Source organism: Anolis sagrei, chromosome 2, assembly GCF_037176765.1.
Source record: "Anolis sagrei isolate rAnoSag1 chromosome 2, rAnoSag1.mat, whole genome shotgun sequence".
Classification (NCBI taxonomy): domain Eukaryota; kingdom Metazoa; phylum Chordata; class Lepidosauria; order Squamata; family Dactyloidae; genus Anolis; species Anolis sagrei.
In genome coordinates, this window is record NC_090022.1 from 23,210,969 (window position 1) to 23,229,604 (window position 18,636).

The window sequence follows — 18,636 nt, forward strand, 5'->3', positions numbered from 1 at the left end:
TATAAATCCCAGCAACTACAACTCCGAAATGACAGAATCAACCCCTCCCTCCAACCCCACCAGTATTCAAATGTGGGCGTATCGGATATTTGTACCAATTTTGGTCCAGTGAATGAAAAAACATCTTGCATATCAGATATTTGCATTATGATTCATAACAGTAGCAAAATTGCAGCTATGGAGTAGCAAGGAAAATAATTGTATGGTTCTGGGTCACCACAACATGAGGAAATGTATTAAGGGGTCGTAGCATTAGGAAGGTTGAGAACCACTGTCCTAAGTCAACTCTCCTTTCAAGGAAAAGCCTCTGATTTCTTTTGGGATTATACTTTTTTATTTCCATGGTTTTATAATACCACTGAAGGACTCAAGCAAATCTTCACTGCACACACACAAATTAATATTATTATACACATTATAATGTAATTGTTGTTACACATAATAAAGATAAAAACAATACGGTGCTCATCAGGTTATAATTCAGTCTCTTATTCATGGATGCCACCAGCAAGACAATATATTATGGCAAGAGCTTTGGAAAAGAAAGAATGGGGTTGGAGGAGACCACTCAAGGACGACTTAATTCAAACACAATGCACAATTTACTCCTAAGAGATGACCATCAAACATTTGATTTAAATGCCTCCAAAGGAGAGTCCACCACTTTCCCAGAAATCTTAAGTCTATTATTCAATAGCTCTTATTAATAAAATATTCTTCCTAATCATTTGCTGAAATCTGTTTTCTTGTAATATGGATACATTAGTTCTGGACTCCAGAACAGTAGAAAACAAGTTCTGTTGTCTATGCGACATCCTTTCAGGAATTTAAGTATGGCTATGTCATCTCTCAACCATCTGTTCACTTGTTTACACATATCCAGCTTCCTAAGTCATTCCTCATAAGGATTAGTCTGTAGACTTTTTCACAACCTAGTCATCATTTGGTGATTCAGTTCGTCAATTTCACCTCTTGAACTGTGGGCACAGGAAATGTGTATTTTCCTGCTAGAATCTAGTCTAATGTCCGAGGTTTTTATAGCCTCTCCCCAACCCTACGTTTGCATGAAATGATCAAATACCACTGTCCACATGCTTCATATTTGGAAAAAAAGAAGACACTGCATCATAATGGTACATTTTACTAGCCGAATCCCCAGCACCTGGTGATGGTTTGAAACAAGTCAGTGATGTGCACTTCAATGTTTACTGAACAGCAGTTATGCATAATGTTGAAATTTTGGCTGTGTGTAAGGTTAGCCAAATCTTGACCATTAGGAGCATGACCTTGGATCTATTGTTTATGGAAACCCTTAGGTCTACCACAGACATGGGAAAACTTGGAGCCCTTCAGGTGTTTTGGACTTCAACTCCCACAATTCCTAACAGCCTAAGGCTGTTAGGAATTGTGGGAGTTAAAATCCAAAACACCTGGAGGGCCTAAGTTTGCCTATGCCTGGTCTACCAGATGGAACCAGGTGAAAACATCTGGCTCCAGAAGTTGACATCAAATTTCAACAAAGATGTTTTACTGAGAACAGCAGGTTCAGCTCAGTTCATTCTCTGTACCAGAACTGGAGAGTGTTTCCCACCCACCTCAACTCCAGTTCCCTTGTACAGTACCTTCCTGTTTTCTTGATTGACTTCCAGAGCCCAATTTAGCAGTGCTGGTGAGAAAGAATGCTTAATGGTGTTGCTATCCTCATAAGAAATCATCCGGCACTGATCTGCTAATAATAACATAGAGAATTATCAGTTGGCTCCAACCTACCTTCTGTACATTCTTACTATAAATTGCATATATATTATGTGATTATTGTCTGGAAAGCTCACAATTTCCATCAGGCAATGAATTCGGTTTTGGGAGACACCAAAGACTGCTAAATCGAAAGAATAGTGTAAGGAGGTTAGGTAGCAGAGGAACATCGCTAAGCAGTCTTTTACCACTTCCGTTCTGTAGATAGCCATTATGTTTGTGTTTCCTTTTACTGGGAAGTGGAGTGAAAAGAGGAATGTTGTTGTATGAACTATTTTGTCTGTTTATATGCACAAAGTCACACAATGCCAACACAACGCCCACACCCTCTATTTCCATGGCTCCGGATAGAAAATGCACAGGATAGAAAATCAGCAACTCTCTCCAAAAAGATTTGGGCTGAAGTCTTTTTCCATACTGGAGATGTCAAGACAGGATATTTTCCCCCTGTCAAGTTGCTGAAGGCTTGGCTTAAGAAAGCAAATCCAGTCCTCCTCCTCTGATGTAGTTCAACCTGAAATCTGCTCTGTCCAGTTATGGTGTCATCATTCTGAATCAAAAGCAAAGCTAACTTTTCAGTTGAATTCTGTCAGCAAGGTTAATGAATATGAGATCTGACGGTGAGTCAAGGGGCCCGGGGCTTGCCTAGAATTTCCTCTCTGGGAGAGGAATGACCACAGTGAGAACCTCTCTTCAAAGCTGAAATTAAGTCCTGTAGGTTCTTTGTAGGTCCTTTGCTAAGTCTGGAAGCCAAGGCCAAGGCACCCCTTTAGCCTTTCCACCCTCTCCCTGGATCTGGATGCATCTGTTTTGTTGCCGGAGCCGGGGGAGACTTCTTTGGGCCATTTTGTTGCTGCTGCTGCAACCAACAAGTCTTTGCAAACCAGGGACCATTGAGAGGGGGACTAGGCTGAGTTTCCAGGGTGTCAACACGAGAAAGCGTAGCAGAGGCTGCTGGCATCACACTAGCTGTGGAGAGACAAAATGGCAAAATATTAAATGCACAAGATGTATTTTTTTCCATGCATCAATCATTCACATCGCATTTGGTATATAGGGACCCCCTATTTGGGAGAAGTCTATGTCATATGGACAGTTGGCTCTGGGGTACATGCACAGTACACAAATACAATGCTTTGTTACAATTCTAACTAGGCTTGTGTGTTTTGACTGAACCTCGATCCATTTCTGTTGGTTGGATTTCAGTAGAGTCCCATATCCATTTTTGTGAACCTCCTGAAAATGGGTGAGTAGCCGGATAGTGTTTTCGGTCCGCAGCTGAAAAATGTGGCTAGATCTCAGCCATTGGCAGCAATGGGGAAAGGTTCCCCTTTCCATTACTAGGATCTTTTCCTTTCTTTCTTTCAAGGGGGCCTGGGTTTGAGGAACAGGGTTAAGGAAGCACCCTTCCTAGGAGCCTTTTCTTTCTTCCCTTCAAGGGAGCCTGGGTTTCTGCAATGGGGTTAAGGAAGCAGACACAGCTTGCGTAAGACACATCACAATGTTCTTCAATTCCAGTTGGCCCAACAAGCAGGGCTCACAAGGAAACCCCATGCAAGCAACACGTGGCAGCCTCTTTACGCACCGCATGATGGCAGATAGGGGAGATGGAGCCGTGATCAGCTGCCATGTGGTCCCATTATGGACGGAAAAACGTGAAGGCTGGGCCCTTGCCATTACAGCCATCTAACCAAGCTGAACAAGCCAGATTGGCCAAAGGGAACCAACCACTCTGAATCCGTGCACAAGCCGAATTCTAACTATCATGACTAATACTATGGGATCCTGGGATTTGAAGATTGGAGAGTTCTCTCTACAGTTGTGATTTTACAAGAATGTAACAGAATAATTGAAAGCAGGCTCCTCCTGATATTTTAGGGTTGGAATTGTAGAATGCCCTTTCCTTGGAGGCCTGATTGGCACTGAGACTACAGCTGGCCTGCCACATTCCAGGTTTGACTTTTGATTATTCATGGCTGTTATTTAAAATATTCTCTCTGTCAATAAAACTGTGAGATGTGAAACATTAACAAGTCATGTAAATGACTAATTAATGTGTGTGTGTGTGTGTGGCCCAATTCCTGTCTGCATCCCCCCCCCCCCCAATAAAATTGTTACTATAATTATAATAGTGATGGACAATGTTGAGGAAAAACCAATTTCCTTGAAATAATTACCCATATTTACTCGAGACTAATACATGACTGAATCTAATGCACACCTCAATTTTCAAAACCCTGAAACCAAAAAAAGTATTTGCTGACTAATGCAATGTGCAGTGGCAAAAAGTACACTCTATACTTTGGCCAAAAAAGGTGTGCATTACATTGGTCACATGCTTATAATACCTTTTTTAAAATTGTCAGAACACCAAAGCTTTCAGCAATGGAAAAAAACCCCTTGAGGTGCATCTATTCTGTGGAAAGAATCCACTTTAATTGTCCTGACTCAATGCTATGGGGTCATGGGGACTACCAAATAATACTGATACCGCACCAAACTGCATATCCCAGGATTGCATAGCATTGAGCCATGGTCATTAAATAAGGGAGGATGTTCCAGAAATAGGAGCTCTAAGTGCTCCTGAGGCAGTTTTCCCTTTGTCTTTGTCTCAGCACTAAGATTACTGTGTTACTTAATGCACAGCCTAATTTTGACAAGGTAATTTGGCCAAAAAAGGTTGAGCATTAGAATTGAGTAAGTACGATATCTGCAAGTGGAGGGTTGCAATTTGCCCTACAGAAACCATTCATCCCGAGTAGGTCATCTGCCTGACATCCCTGAGTCCAACTTCTGGGGAAAGTTTCAGTTTCAAAGGACCCTGAAGGAAGAACATGGGTAGACTCACCATCTGCAAACTTCTCTGATGCCTTCCTGAGAAAGTTTGGGAGAGGAGGGGGAGATGAGAGAGAGGGAGAGAGGGAGAGAAGAAGAATGAATAGCATTAGACCAACAGATTCAGATGATTATTAATTTTCATATATTGACAGATGAGAAACTGAGAGAAAAGGAGGTTTTTTGGTTCCTCTCTGGCTATCAGAGTGTAATTTGCCCAAGCACACCCAATGGGTTTCCATGGCTGACCAGAGATTTGAATCCTGGTTTTCTGAGTCCAATGCTTTCACCCAGAGGAGGCCCTAGGTAATTTTCAACGGTAAGCAAATAGTATTTTTCCCCACCCCCCACCCCAACCAATCACTGATATATGTTTTCTGTTCGTCGTGTGCCATATTTGGTTCAGTTCCATCATTGGTGGAGTTCAAAATGCTCTTTGATTGTAAGTGAACTATACATCCCAGTAACTACAACTTGCATATGTCAAGGTCTATTTTCCCCCAAGAGTGCCTCAAGAGCACCCCTGGGCAAAATCAACTATACTGCAAATGCTTATTTTGTGAAATGGGTTGAGCCGCCCCTGCTTTCACCACTACACCATACTGGCTCTCTGTGGTTTACCATGCTTTAAATGGCTGACAAAAGTCGAAGCTCAATGCCACATTGAGACCAAACCCAGAGCTGGGGAACCTTAGCTCCCAATATCACTGCTTGTGTGAGTGTTGGTCCAAAGAAGGGAACTTTCTCACGTTCTGAAACCATGGCTGCAATCCAACACCCTTTCTACTTAGCATAAGTATTTGCATGTGAAAAGATGCTATACCAGAATTACAGGCAGAATAGCAAACTTGCGCGATACATCTCAATGCACAACTATATCCCACATTATTCAATAATACACAAGTATCAGAAGCAAACCTATGGTACAGTTGTAATTTATTTAAAAAACACAAAGTTTTTTTTTTAAAAAAACTTGGTATTATACTAAATGTCCTTTGACTAGAAGCTGGCCACTTGGAGTGCCTCTGGTGTTGCTATAAGAAGGTCCTCCACTGTGCATGTGGCAGGGCTCAGGCTGCATTGTAGTAGGTGGTATGTGGTTTGCTCTTCTCCACACTCGCATGCCGTGGACTTCACTTTTGCAATGCTCGATACGAAGCGTTGCTTTCTTCACTACTAGCCAAATAAATCTGTTATGCTCTGTTGAAAAGTGTGCCCTGCATGGCATAACTTATGCATGAGTATTGAGTATGTCACCAACAGAAGGCCAGCCACTGCGTCACTGCACAACAGTGCCTTTCATCTTTGTCAAAAGACAGCACACGTACAGATGGCTACCCAAGGATGAAACCTTGTGTGTTTTGAAGGGAAAGAGATGGGCAGAGCTAACATGGAAGTTTACCTTGACATTAAAGGCAAAAATAAAAACCAAAACAGATGGTTCAGATCCACACTGACTTGCATCTGGTTCAGTACAGAAAATGTAAAATATTACTTTGGACAAACATTATTCAACACATCACATGACCACTAACTCAAGGTGAGACACCAGTTTGATACCTCTTTAATTGCCACAGCTCAATGCTGTGGAACCATGGGAACTGCAGTTTTAGAAGATCTTTCATCTTCTCCGATGGAGGTCCCTTCCACACAGCAGTATAAAATCCCATATTATCTGGTTTGACTGGGTTATATGACAGTGTGGACTCAGATAACCCAGTTCACAGCTGATATTGTGGATTATCTGCCTTGAAATTCTAGGTTATATGGCTGTGTGGAAGGGCTCGGAGACTGCTTGTGTTTCACCAAACTACAAATCCAAGGATTCCATAGCATTGAGTCATGGCAGTTAAAGTAATGCCAGACTGCATTAATTCTTTTTTATTTTTAACTTTTATTTATTGTAGTTTTAACATATTTAGTGTCTATACGTTCTGATACTTATCACTTCCCCTTAACAAATTGTACAGAACATATATGTCTTAGTTCCTATATTTCATCCTCCCACTTTATTATATACTAGCCATCCCCTGCCACGCGTTGCTGTGGCTCGGTTTGTGTATATGTGTTTTGTGTGTGTATATATTTGTGTATATGTGTATATACGTGTGTTTGCGTATATATACGTGGTTTTGCGCATGCGTTGTAATGTATTTGTTTTATTCTTTCACTTTTTAAGCCCCTTCCGCTGTGTTTTTCAGTGTTTTTATGAGTGATGGTCACTCACAGGCCTGATAGGTGTATTGTGTCTGAATTTGGTGTCAGTTCATCCAGTGGTTTTTGAGTTATGTTAATCCCACAAACCAACATTACATTTTTATTTATATAGATTGTCCAATCACCCAGTGCTGACTGTATTAATTCTACAGAGTGGTGTTAAACTCATTTTCACCAAGGGCTATGTGTTGGTACAGCTGTGCCAGAAGCTCCCACTTTATTTGCTTTGTATTAAGTGTTTGCTTGCAGCCCAAGGCTTGGGATTCTGCAGAAGGGTGGCTTCCTGTTAAAGTTTGCAGTTATAGGGCAGTCCCCCTGTCCATCATCGTTAAGTTTGGTTCCGCCCCCTGTTCAGGACAATTGAGAAGAGAAGGGAGCCATTTTCAGTCAGTCTCAGCAAGGAAAGTCAATGTACAGGACGTGCACAGACTCTCTCCTGCACAAAGGCTTCAACCCTTAAGACTTCCCGGAGGAGAACAGTCTTAAGAGCAAAAGGATTCCCAAAGATTCCCAGGGAAACAGCCCTAAAGCTCTGCAGAATTTCGGAGGGAAAAACAGCTTTGAACATCTAAGCATTAGAGTTGAAGTGACTACAGACCTACTGATAGATCCACTCAGTGCTTTGAGACGCAGTTCAACCCGGTAGTGGATCCCACATCAGTTAGGTTTAGGTTCACAGTTAGCCTGGGAGAAGTTTGGAAAGGGATTTTCCTTTAGAGTAAAGTAACAGTTAGAAGCCACCAGTTGCACAAAAGCCTGGAAGCATTTGTTTAACCTTTTGAAGACAAAAGAAGTTTCTGTTGATTGTTCACCAATAAAGACTTTGTTATATTTTACAAGCCCTCTAAAGACTGTTTATGGTGAAAATCCTTAAGAATTTCTCTTCGGGCCACCCGGCTTCCCACTGGGCTAAAGTTGCACGTCCTGTTTTAAAAGCAATTCATTTCAAGCCCAGCGTGCGACAGAACAGGCTACATCAGCATTATGGTTGACTTCAAGGGCCATTTGTAATTGTTAGACTGCATAAGTGGAACAATGGCATTGAAAGCCTTGCGGGCCACATTAAATGACATGGTGAGCCAGATTCGGGCCACAGGCCTTGCATTTGACCCACATGTTCTATAGTGTAGATGCACCTGTATTAATCATAGTCACCAAGAAAGAGAGGTTTGTCATGCTTATGAAGAAGTAATAACCATTATCAAATGGCAATATGGAAGATTCACAGGGACTTCTGTATTGATGAATATATGACACAGTTTGGGAAAGTTTTTGCTTTTATGCCCTGATTGTGGAATTCCTGGTGGCATCTCACTGATGATCATGGAAAGAGGGAGATTGGTGAAGACAAATAAGAGCTGTGCAGCAACGGAACTCTCTGCCCCAGAGTGTGGTGGAGGCTCCTTTAAGCAGAGGCTGGACGGCCATCTGTCGGGAGTACTTTGAATGTGACTTTCCTGCTTCTTGGCAGAGGGTTGGACTGGATGGTCCACGAGGTCTCTTCCATCTCTATGATTCAATGATTATTCTTACAAAAATGTTCTCTAAGAAGTGTCAGTGTTATTGTAATGCAGAACCTTTCCAGAGCTCGGAAAAGTTACTTTGAAGGACTACAACACCAAGAATACCACACCAATAGTGCAATCTGCTAGTTCATTCATAGAGCTGTGTTTCAAAAAAGCCAATTTTTCAAGTTTTTCCAAGCCCAGAGGTTTTTAGTTCTTGGAAAACCCGGCCAGCATGGCCAATAGCAAGGGATTAGGGGAGGCATTATCTAGCACATCTGGAGGGCCGTTGATTATGCAATCTAAGAAACATTGCTCACAGCCACATAATCTTGACCAGGCAACTAATTATTCTGTCAAAGCTGAGATATGACAGCACTGCAGGACAACTAGGCTCACCAAAGTGGAAACACTAAATCCTGCAGTGTTTCAATCTATGCAAGATACTTATCAAGACATGTTATTACAGCTCCCAAATTATCCCAACAATTCGTTCTTCTTCCCAACAAGGGCAGAGCTGTTTGTACTATAAGCTTGTCAAATGGAATGATCTCATCAAGCTCAGCAAAGGCTTGAAATCATGTGCCGAAGCAAACAAACACCTTCCAAGAGTTCATAGGTGGAAAATATGGCCATGTTTTTAATATCCCCTTTCTTTTTATGCCAAGGACCATTGCTCAAGAAAGCAAGATGAGACACTGGAAGCAGCCCAAGAAAGATGGAAAGCAAAAGGAAACAGTGAAAGGAGAAGATATGCCCAATTAAATGCACAATTCCAGAGATTAGCCAGAAAAGATAAGGTACTATTTTAAAACAAGTAATGCATGGAAGTGGAAGAAGACAATAGAATAGGAAGGACAAGATACTTCTTCCAGAAAATTAGAAACATCAGAGGTAAATTTCAGGCAAAAATGGGCATGATCAAAAACAAAGATGGCAGGGCTCTCACAGAAGGTGGTGAGACTATACAGAAGATCTGTATAGGAAGGATAATAATATCAAGGATAGCTTTGATGGTGTGGTGTGTGAATTAGAACCGGACATCCTGGGGAGTGAGGTCGAATGGGCTTTAAGAAGCATTGCTAATAACAAGGCAGCAGGAGACAACTGGATCCCAACTGAACTGTCTAAAATCTTGAAAGATGATGCTGTCAAGGTGATGCATGCCATATGCCAGTAAATATGAAAAACACAAGAATGGCCATTGGAGGGAAGGATATAAGAGGCAAAGAGGAAGATTTTGGCCACATAATGAGAAGACAGGAAAGCTTGGAGAAGACAATGATGCTGGGGAAAATGGAAGGAAAAAGGAAGAGGGGTCAACTAAGGGCAAGATGGATGGAATGTTATCCTTGAAGTGACTGGCTTGACCTTAAAGGAGTTGGGGATGGCGACGGACAATAGGGAGCTCTGGCATGGCGTGGTCCATGAGGTCAGGAAGAGATGGAAGGGACCGAACAAATAAAGGGCGGGGTAGAAGTGTATGAAATAAATAAATAAATGTCCACACATCTATTTTCCCCAAAGTGCCAAGGGCGATTCTCACCTCACTCTGTGCTGCATTCCCCCCTCCCCCCAAGCTTTCCAAATGTGTTGGGCTACAACTCCCACTTTCCCCTGCCATATGGGAGTTATAGTTGAACACATTTCAGATGAAGGTTGGTGAAGCTGGCAGTAACTTAGTACACTCTCTTTGCATGTCCTCTAAAGATGTGCGTGCCAAAGAAAAGTTTGCTCTTTTGATTTATGAGAAAGTGCTTCTGTTCAGAATACTTACTATTGTTTTTAACTTAGCTTTTGTTAAGATAAAGACAATATTTACATTTTAACTGGAGGTCAGCTGCAACCAGCAGTTCTGCAAAATTCAATGAGGCACAAATGGAGGGCAAAAGGGAGAACCATGCCAAGAGGAAGGCTCATCAAGCCAACCCTGCTCGGGACTGCCTTCCATCTGGAAACCGATGTCCTCACTGTGGGAGAACATGCGGATCAAGAATTAGGTTCCACGGTCATCTATGTATCCAGCGCCAAGACACAACATACTCGGACAACGAGGGATCGCCTAAGTACATAAAGTAATAAATGTTGGTAACGGCTGTCCTTAAAAGGCCCATCAACAATCCTGGATCACACCCTTGTTATCCTACGTGTTGCATTATCAGTGCATATCTTAGCAAGCAGTCACTTTAAGGTGCAGAGGACTGACAGGGCCTCTTACATTAAACAAAACATCACCTGCTGGTCCTGCAATCTTATTTACATGATTGAATGCAGATGTACAAGATGCCATCTGTAGCATGTGGTGCAAAAGAACCACAGACCGAGGTATGTGTTTCTGGAATAACAAGTCTGGAATCCTGACAGGAAGCTTGAGTAACCAACACCTGAATATTTAAACTTAGAACATGACTCTCTCTTTAATTTGTCTGTTTTAGGAATTGAGGTGCCATCCCTTTCAAGTACTTTTGATCCACAGACTTGGAACGTCAACATTTCATGGTTTCAGCCTAGAGGAGAATGTGTAACACAATCATCCACTTAGGAATCCTGAACCAATGCTTGGCAGCTGTGACGATTGGGATGAAATTAAAATTAAATCCAGACAAGACAGAGGCTTGGCCCAGCTTTGGCCCAGTCAGTTGAAAGGTTGAACAGGGTATAGGGTTACAGCCTGTGCTGGGTGGGGTTATATTCCCCCTGAAAACACAGGTTTGCAGCTTGGAAGTTCTCCTGGACTCATTACTGAGCCTGGAATCCCAGGTCTCAGCGATGGCCATGGGAGCTTTTGCACAATTAAAACTTGTGCACCAATTGCACCTGTACCTTGGGAAGTCAGACGTGGCTCTATGTGGGGCTGCCTTTGAACACTGTTTGGCAGTTCCAAGCAGTCCAACGAGTGGCAGCCTGGCTGCTCACTGGAGCAGCGTACAGGGAGCTGACATCCCTCCTGTTACATCAGCTCCACTGGCTGCCAGTTTGCAACTGAGCACAATTCTGTGTTCGCTTTTGCCTATAAAGCCTAAACAGCTTTGGCCCAACTTAGCTGTCCAGACACATCTTTCCTTATTAACCAGTTAGAGTGCTAAGATCTGTTTTTATCATCCTTTTGGGAGGCTTCTCTCATGTCCCCATATGAGGAGCTGGAGCTGATAGAGGGAGCTCATCTGCCTCTCCCCGGATTCGAACCTGTGACCTGTCCTGCCGGCACAGGGGTTTAACTCACTGCATCACCGGGGGCTCCACCTTTGAGGATGCCTGCCATAGATGTGAGTGAAATGTCAGGAGATAATGCTTCTGGAACATGGCCATACAGTCCAGAAAACTTACACCAACCCAGTTTTTGTGATGTTGCAAATACTCGAAGAGCTGTTATCAAAGGAAGGCAGGAGTCTCTTGCAAACATGTGTGCCTGCAGGTGCCACTTGTTCACCTGCTATCCCAGGTACTGCTGGTTCTTTCGGCCTAGGAAGGGCTGGTTTCACTTCTATTCAAGGCAAGGGGTAACAGAAACCTGCTGTCACTGCCTTGGGTGGCCTTAACTAATTATTGCCTTACAAGTTATCTGTCGCAGGGAGTGTGACAGCAGACCTGAAGGGCTCTCCATTGTTTCCCCACATTCTGACCCTGAGCTGTCCCAATTAAATTGCAGGTTTGCTGCTCGGCTTCATGACTCGCTCCAACCATTCCACGTGTATGAGTTCACTAGGCTCAGCCAGCTCAGTCCACTAGGAATTTACAAGCTGCTCGTGCTAAGAAAACCTTCTGGGGCACAGATGCCAGGCCATGTCGCAGGTTTTGTTCCAACCCCTCGGGCTGCCTCTGAACCACAAATGAATGCTTTCCTAAAGAGCAAGAGGCTGTGCCTAGCCGTTGTAGCTAAAGCAATGAAGAGGCTCATGACCTTTTTCTATTATAGGAAGGTTTTTAGCAGCTAAGTTCCCACTTCACGGGTGAAGTTGTGGAGTGAAAGTCTCTTTTATGTCTGTTGGGAAAACTCTTTAAGAACCCAGTACTCTTTTATCTGGATGATTTTTCTAATGTTTGGAAGGAAATTCTTTTCCTGTTGCTTTAATCCATTGCACAGCCTTGCAGTTTCAAAGCCTGGCTGCTTCCTGCCTGGGGGAATCTTTTGTTGCGAGGTGTTCCTTTACCCCAGAGAGGAAGTAGCCTGGAAAACTCTCAGCAACCCTTTGATTCTCATGTTCCCTCTCTACCTTCTCTTTGTCCAGTGAAACATCCCCCAGGAGGAAAGGAGGAAGGAAAAAGAGAAGGAAGGAAGGAAGGAAGGAAGAGAAGGAAATGGAGGGAGGGAAGGAATGAAGGAGAAAGGAAGAGAGGGAAGGAGGGAGGAAAGAGGGCATGAAAGAAGGAGGAAAGGGTGGGAGGGAAGAAAGGAGGGAGGGAGAAAGAGGGAGGTAAGGAAAGAAGGGAGGGAGGGAAGGAGAAAGGAAAGAGAGAAGGATGGAAGTGTATGTATTGTCGAAGACTTTCATGGCCAGAATCACTGGGTTGTTGTAGGTTTGTAGGTTGAGATCTCACAACCTCTGAGGATGCCATAGATGCAGGCGAAATGTCAGGAGAGAATGCTTCTAGAACATGGCCATACAACCCAAAAAACCTACAACAACCCAGAAGGAAGGATAGGATGGTGAGAGAGAGGTGGGCCTGAGAAAAGAGCTCAAGGGGCCACATCTAGCCCCCAGGCCTGGGTTTGCCCATACGTGCTCTATACCCTCTCCTATTGATGCAGCCAAGAATCACATTCAGTTTTCAGATGCTGTTCTGGAACGGCTGTTCCAGGGGCTCCAATTTTGTGTTTTCCACTGAGTGCTTGTTCATAGTCCTAAGTTGCAGGGACTTTGCAGATAGGTGGCTTCCTTCGGCTGCATTCATAGGGCAAGCCAGCTGTCAATAATAGTTAGGATCCCTGATCCCGCCACTCTCTGAGTTTTTTGGAGGGAAGGGGCCATTTTTCAGTTAGTCTCAGCAAAGGAAGTGAATGCAGAGGATGTATACAGATGTCCTCCTGTACAAAGGCTTCGTCCCTTAAGACTTCCCGGGGGAGAACAGTCTTAAGAGCCTCTAAAGATTCCCAAAGGTTCCGGGGAAACAGTCTTACAGCCCTGAGGAATTCCGGAGGGAATAACAGCTCTAATCGTCAAGATCTCCAGCTAAGTGACTACAGGCCTGCTGGTACGTCTGCTCGGTTCTGAGACGCAGTTCAGCCGGTAGTGGATTCAAATCAGTCAGGTTTAGGTTCACAGTAGCCTGGGAGGAGCTAGAAAGGGGAATTTTCCTTTGAGCAAAGTTATTGAAGATAGTGCCTGTTTCCTGTGGACAAGTTTGAGAGAACTGGGGTTTTTTTTGCCAAGAAAGCTTTACAATTCCTGTTTGTTCATCAATAAAAGACTGTTATATTTAAGCTCAAGCCTCCTAAAGACTGTTTAATGAGGGAAATTTCTCTAAAGGCACCTTTTCGGGGCCCCTGGCTTCCTGCTGGATTCAAGCCATACATCCTCTCTGAAAAGCACTTCATTTCAGGTCCAGCGGCGACAGAACAGATGCTGCATCACACTTGTGGTTTATAAGACCCCCAGATCCCTTTTACAAGGACTGTTTTCAAGCCATGGGTCACCTATCCTATATCTGTGCATGTCATTTATTCTGTTTGAGTATAGTACTTGACACTTCTCCCTGTTGAAATTATTTTAGTTTGGGCACAGTTCTCTAAGGTCACTTTGAATTCCAGCCCTGTCTATTTGGACACCTAACCTGTATTTCTACAGGCTCCAGTCAAGTTTGAAGTTATTGAAATGCTAGACATTTGAAACTGAAGAAACACTTCGGGGAGAGCCATTATTTTGCCTCCTCCCCAATAGCTACAGCCCTGCCTAACCTGCATAGCTAAATAGGGAGGGCTGCTAGTATTTGTAGTCTAACAAGTATGGAGAGCCACACAAATTCCACCCCACTCTTCAAGTATAATTGCCTTTTGGAAAGCCTCCTTGTAGCCAAGGTATGCTGTAAACAGATTTATTCATAAAGGAAAATGCAGCATTTTGGCCCCTGCCATGATGTCGAACCTTAGAGGCACTGAATGGATATTGCTCCAAGGGATGGCATTTGTCCTTCAGACATGCAAAATTTCCTCATCCTGATCCTATCCCTGAAAGAAAATGCTGCAATAAAGCTGATACAGTTAATTGCTTGCAAATTACTTTAGATCTTTGCACTCAGTTTGCAGCAACTGAAGACAGCCTAGGCAAAACAGAGAAAAGGAGACATAACTTGGGACATTTTAAAACAGTGTTTCTCAACCTTCCTAGTGCCACAATCCCTTAATCCAGTTCCTCATGTTGTGGTGATCTGCAACCATAACATTATTTTCGTTGCTACTTCATAACTGTCATTTTGCTGCTGTTATGAATCGTCATGTAAATATTTGATATGCAAGATGTATTTTCATTCACTGGACCAAATTTGGCACAAATGCCTGATACGCCCAAATGTGAAAACTGATTTGAATAATGATGATTTTGTCATTTGTCATGACAAATTGAACCAAACTTGGCAAACAGAACTCCCATGACCAACAGAAAATACTGGAAAAGTTTGGTGGGCATTGGCCTTGAGTTTGGGAGTTGTAGCTCACCTACATCCAGAGAGGACTGTGGACTCAAACAACGATGGATCTGGACCATACTTGGCCTGAGTACTCAATATGGCCAAATTTGAACACTGGTGGAATTTGGGGGAAAATAGACCTTGACATATTGGAGTTGAGGTTACTGGAATTTATAGTTCACCTACAATCAAAGCACATTCTGAACCCCACAAATGATAGAATTGGGCCAAACTTCCCAGTCAGAACCCCCATGACCAATAGAAAATACTGTGTTTTCTGATGGTCTTTGGCAACCCCTCTGACACTCCCTCGCAACCCTTCCAGGGGTCCCAACCCCCAGGTTGAGAAACACTGTTTTAAAAGCATCTGAAAAAGTGGGGCGACATGGGATGGTTTGGGACTGTCTCTGCCATTTTGGGACGCTTGGTAGATTATGCTGCGGCATTTTAAAGACACTGTTTTCATTCAGATTGCAGTATTTGGTTTAAAGGACAGAATAGTTTGATAAAAGGTTGCTAGCATTTCTTTGCTTATATCACATCATCCCCTCCAAGAAAATTAAAATAAACATTTTTCCTTCTGAAGTTGTTTAGCCTAGGTGCAAATGGGTAAGCCAACACCCATCAGTATAGAATCCTTACTTGGAAGATTGTTCAGGCTAAGAGGATGGCAGCGGGTATGCTTTCAGTGCACTTTATGCTGCCAAATAGAGACCAAGGGTGCATTTACACTGTAGAATTAATGCAGTTTGACACCACTTTAACTGCAATGGCTCAATGCTATGGAATTCTGGGAGTTTGGTGAGGCATCAGCACTCTTTCATAGAATCATAGAGTTGGAAGAAACCTCGTGGGCCTTCCAGTTCAACCCCCTGCCAAGAAGCAGGAAAATGGCATTCAAAGCACCCCCAACAGATGGCCATCCAGCCTCTGTTTAAAAGCCTCCAAAGAAGGAGCCACCACTATACTTTGGAGCAGAGAGTTCCACTGCTGAACGGTTCTCAGGAAGTTTTTCCTCATGTTCAGGTGGAGTCTCCTTTCCTGTAGTTTGAAGCCATTGTTCTGCGTCCTAGTCTCCAGGGCAGCAGAAAACAAGCTTGCTTTCTCTTCCCTATGACTTACCCTCACATATTTATACATGGACCCCATGATGTCTCCTCTCAGCCTTCTCTTCTGCAGGCTAAACATGCCCAGCTCTTTCAGCCACTCTTCATAGGACTTGTTCTCCAGACCCTTGATTATTTTAGTCACCCTCCTCTGGACATATTCCAGCTAGTCAACATCTCCCTTCAATTGCAGTGCCCAGAATTGGACACAGTGTGATTCCAGGTGTGTCACACCAGAAGCAACTTGCAATTTCTCAAGTCGCTCCTGACACGAAAGAAAAAAAAAACTACCAAGTTTCCATAGGGATTGGGACTCTGGTCCAACACTCAAACCATCGTACCATGCTGGTTCTCCAAAATTAATGAATGCTGAGCGCGAGGGTGGTATGGCTACATGCTCTGCTTCCACCTCACACCCCAACATACCTGGTAAATCGAGAAACATAATAACTATATTCTATGCGTACCTGTTGTAGCTGTATGCTTGATGATTACCTTATTATATTGGAGCACCTTTTCCAAACATAACTACATATCTGATTATACCTTGCTTTTTCCTGGCATTAGACACTTATCCAGGCTTTGCCAGCATATAATGAGTTTATTTTATTAATTCTGGGTGTTATGCTGAGGATAAAAGTGTGACCTAATGAGAGAGAGGGAGATGGCCTGATGCAGCTTGTCAAATGATAGGCTTTGAGTTCCCCTTCTCTCTACTTTAAACCAACCTTCCTTAGTCTGGCTCCACTAGATTGAGGCCCCTTCTAGACTGCCATATAAAATCCAGATGATCTGCTTTGAACTGGATTATTTGGCAGTGTAGATTCGTATAATCCTTTTCAAAGCAGATTTTATATGGCAGTGTAGAAGGGGCCTTTGGGAACCGCCCTCAAACCGTTAAATGTTTATCACCATGTTTTTACTAAACTCACATTCCACCATTATAATTATTTTAAAAAGTTGTTACTCATGGAAACACGTTTGAAATGCACTGCTAATAACAATAATAGAAGAAATTCCAACAATGCAGAGCACTGTGACTGCTTTTGATGCCACAGGATGTGAATTCTGTTGGTGCTACAAGGATCTTATGATGCCTGATAAAGTATCAAACAATAGTTACACTTTTGGGAAATCTCCATAACCTTTTGGGAAAATCAGGAATCTCCCTGAGAAGAGTTATAAACTCGCTTGAGTCAACCTACTCCTTAGTGGTAAACATCCACTAGTATTCATGCAAGGAAATTAGGTTTCTCAGCTGTTAGACTGATATACCTGGTTATTTCTTTGAACTGTTAGGAACAAAGATATGCCAAGACACAAAAAACATATACAGATGAGTCTCGCTTATCCAGCCTTCACTCATCCAACATTCTGGATTATCCAATGCAGTAACACAGTCTGCCTCCTGCCTGGACTAACAGCTGTTTCAATACATTACGATGTTTTGGTACTAAATTCCTAAATACAGTAATTGCTACATAATGTTACTGTGTACTAAACTGCTTTTTCCGTCACTTTGTTGTAAAATATGCTGTTTTGGTGCTTAATTTGTAAAATCATAACATAATTTGATGTTTAATAGGCTTTTCCTTAATCCCTCCTTATTATCCAACATTTTCGCTTATCCAACATTCTGCAAGCCCGTTTATGTTGGATAACCGAGACTCTACTGTACATATAGCAGAGTTTCAGATGTGTTCTTTGCAGTTGCCCAAAAAATCTACTCTTCCTTAAAACATCTTGGTTTAAATCATGCTCTCAAGAGACCAAAAATAAGTAGACTTCTTTAAAAGTATCATAGTTGGTTTACTCACAAACTTCATGTATTCAGCATACAGATACTTTGCATATCAATTCAGTTACAGTTAGGATTTGCAGTAGTTTCTCTTTGTAGTTAACACAGGGCATCATTCTAATAATCAACTGTCCAAAGTCTAAAGCACCTCTCTGTTCTGAGTCTCTTAGCATTGTGTTTCTACTGACTTCTAAAAGCATACTGTTTCTAAAATGGAGTCTGAGCTGAACAAACCCCAGACTTGGGTACATGTTCTGCAGTCCCTCCCACAACATAGACTTAAGGAAAAATTCATACCAATACACACGTATACAATACAGTAAGCCACCTGAATTATATACATAATAAATAACTAGTGTAGGAGGCTTGCAGAAAGTTGCCATTTCCAACATACACAAGGTATACTTTTTCAAATTTTAGAGAATCAATGCACACTTTGATGCTACCCTTTAGAGCAGTGGTTCTCAACTTGTGGGTCCCCAGATGTTTTGGTCTTCAACTCCCAGAAATCATAACAGCTGGTAAACTGGCTGGGATTTTGGGGATTAGTAGGCCAAAACACTTGGGAATGCACAGGTTGAGAACCACTGCTTTAGAGACTACAGTTTGATTAATGGCAACCTGAAAATTGCATTAGCCCTTTTTGCTGCTGCATTACGTCACTCTGAAATCCAACTGCAATTCCAATCTAGTTCACATACTTTTCACAACTGATGAAGCTTTATATTTGTTCAGTGGACTGCCTTATCCATAGAATCAAAAGGCAGCATATGCTATCTTTGGATCTCGCTTTAGA

At 42.6% G+C, this 18,636-nt stretch overlaps 1 protein-coding gene across 2 annotated transcripts in view; it reads right to left on the bottom strand.

The window, feature by feature from the left end:
* Window positions 1–331: 331 nt before the first annotated feature.
* RNF39 (ring finger protein 39) overlaps window positions 332–18,636 on the bottom strand; it is a 28,500-nt gene continuing 10,195 nt past the window's right edge. The window contains exons 2-3 of one of the 2 annotated variants that reach the window (XM_067463352.1): window positions 4,604–4,625; window positions 332–2,724 (exon numbers count right to left, since the gene is read on the bottom strand). In XM_067463352.1, coding sequence (XP_067319453.1) covers window positions 2,525–2,724; window positions 4,604–4,625 — 222 coding nt within the window. In that variant the 3' untranslated portion in view covers window positions 332–2,524. Of the gene's footprint in view, window positions 2,725–4,603; window positions 4,630–18,636 lie in introns of both variants that reach the window. The other variant, XM_060759343.2, reaches the window with a different exon arrangement.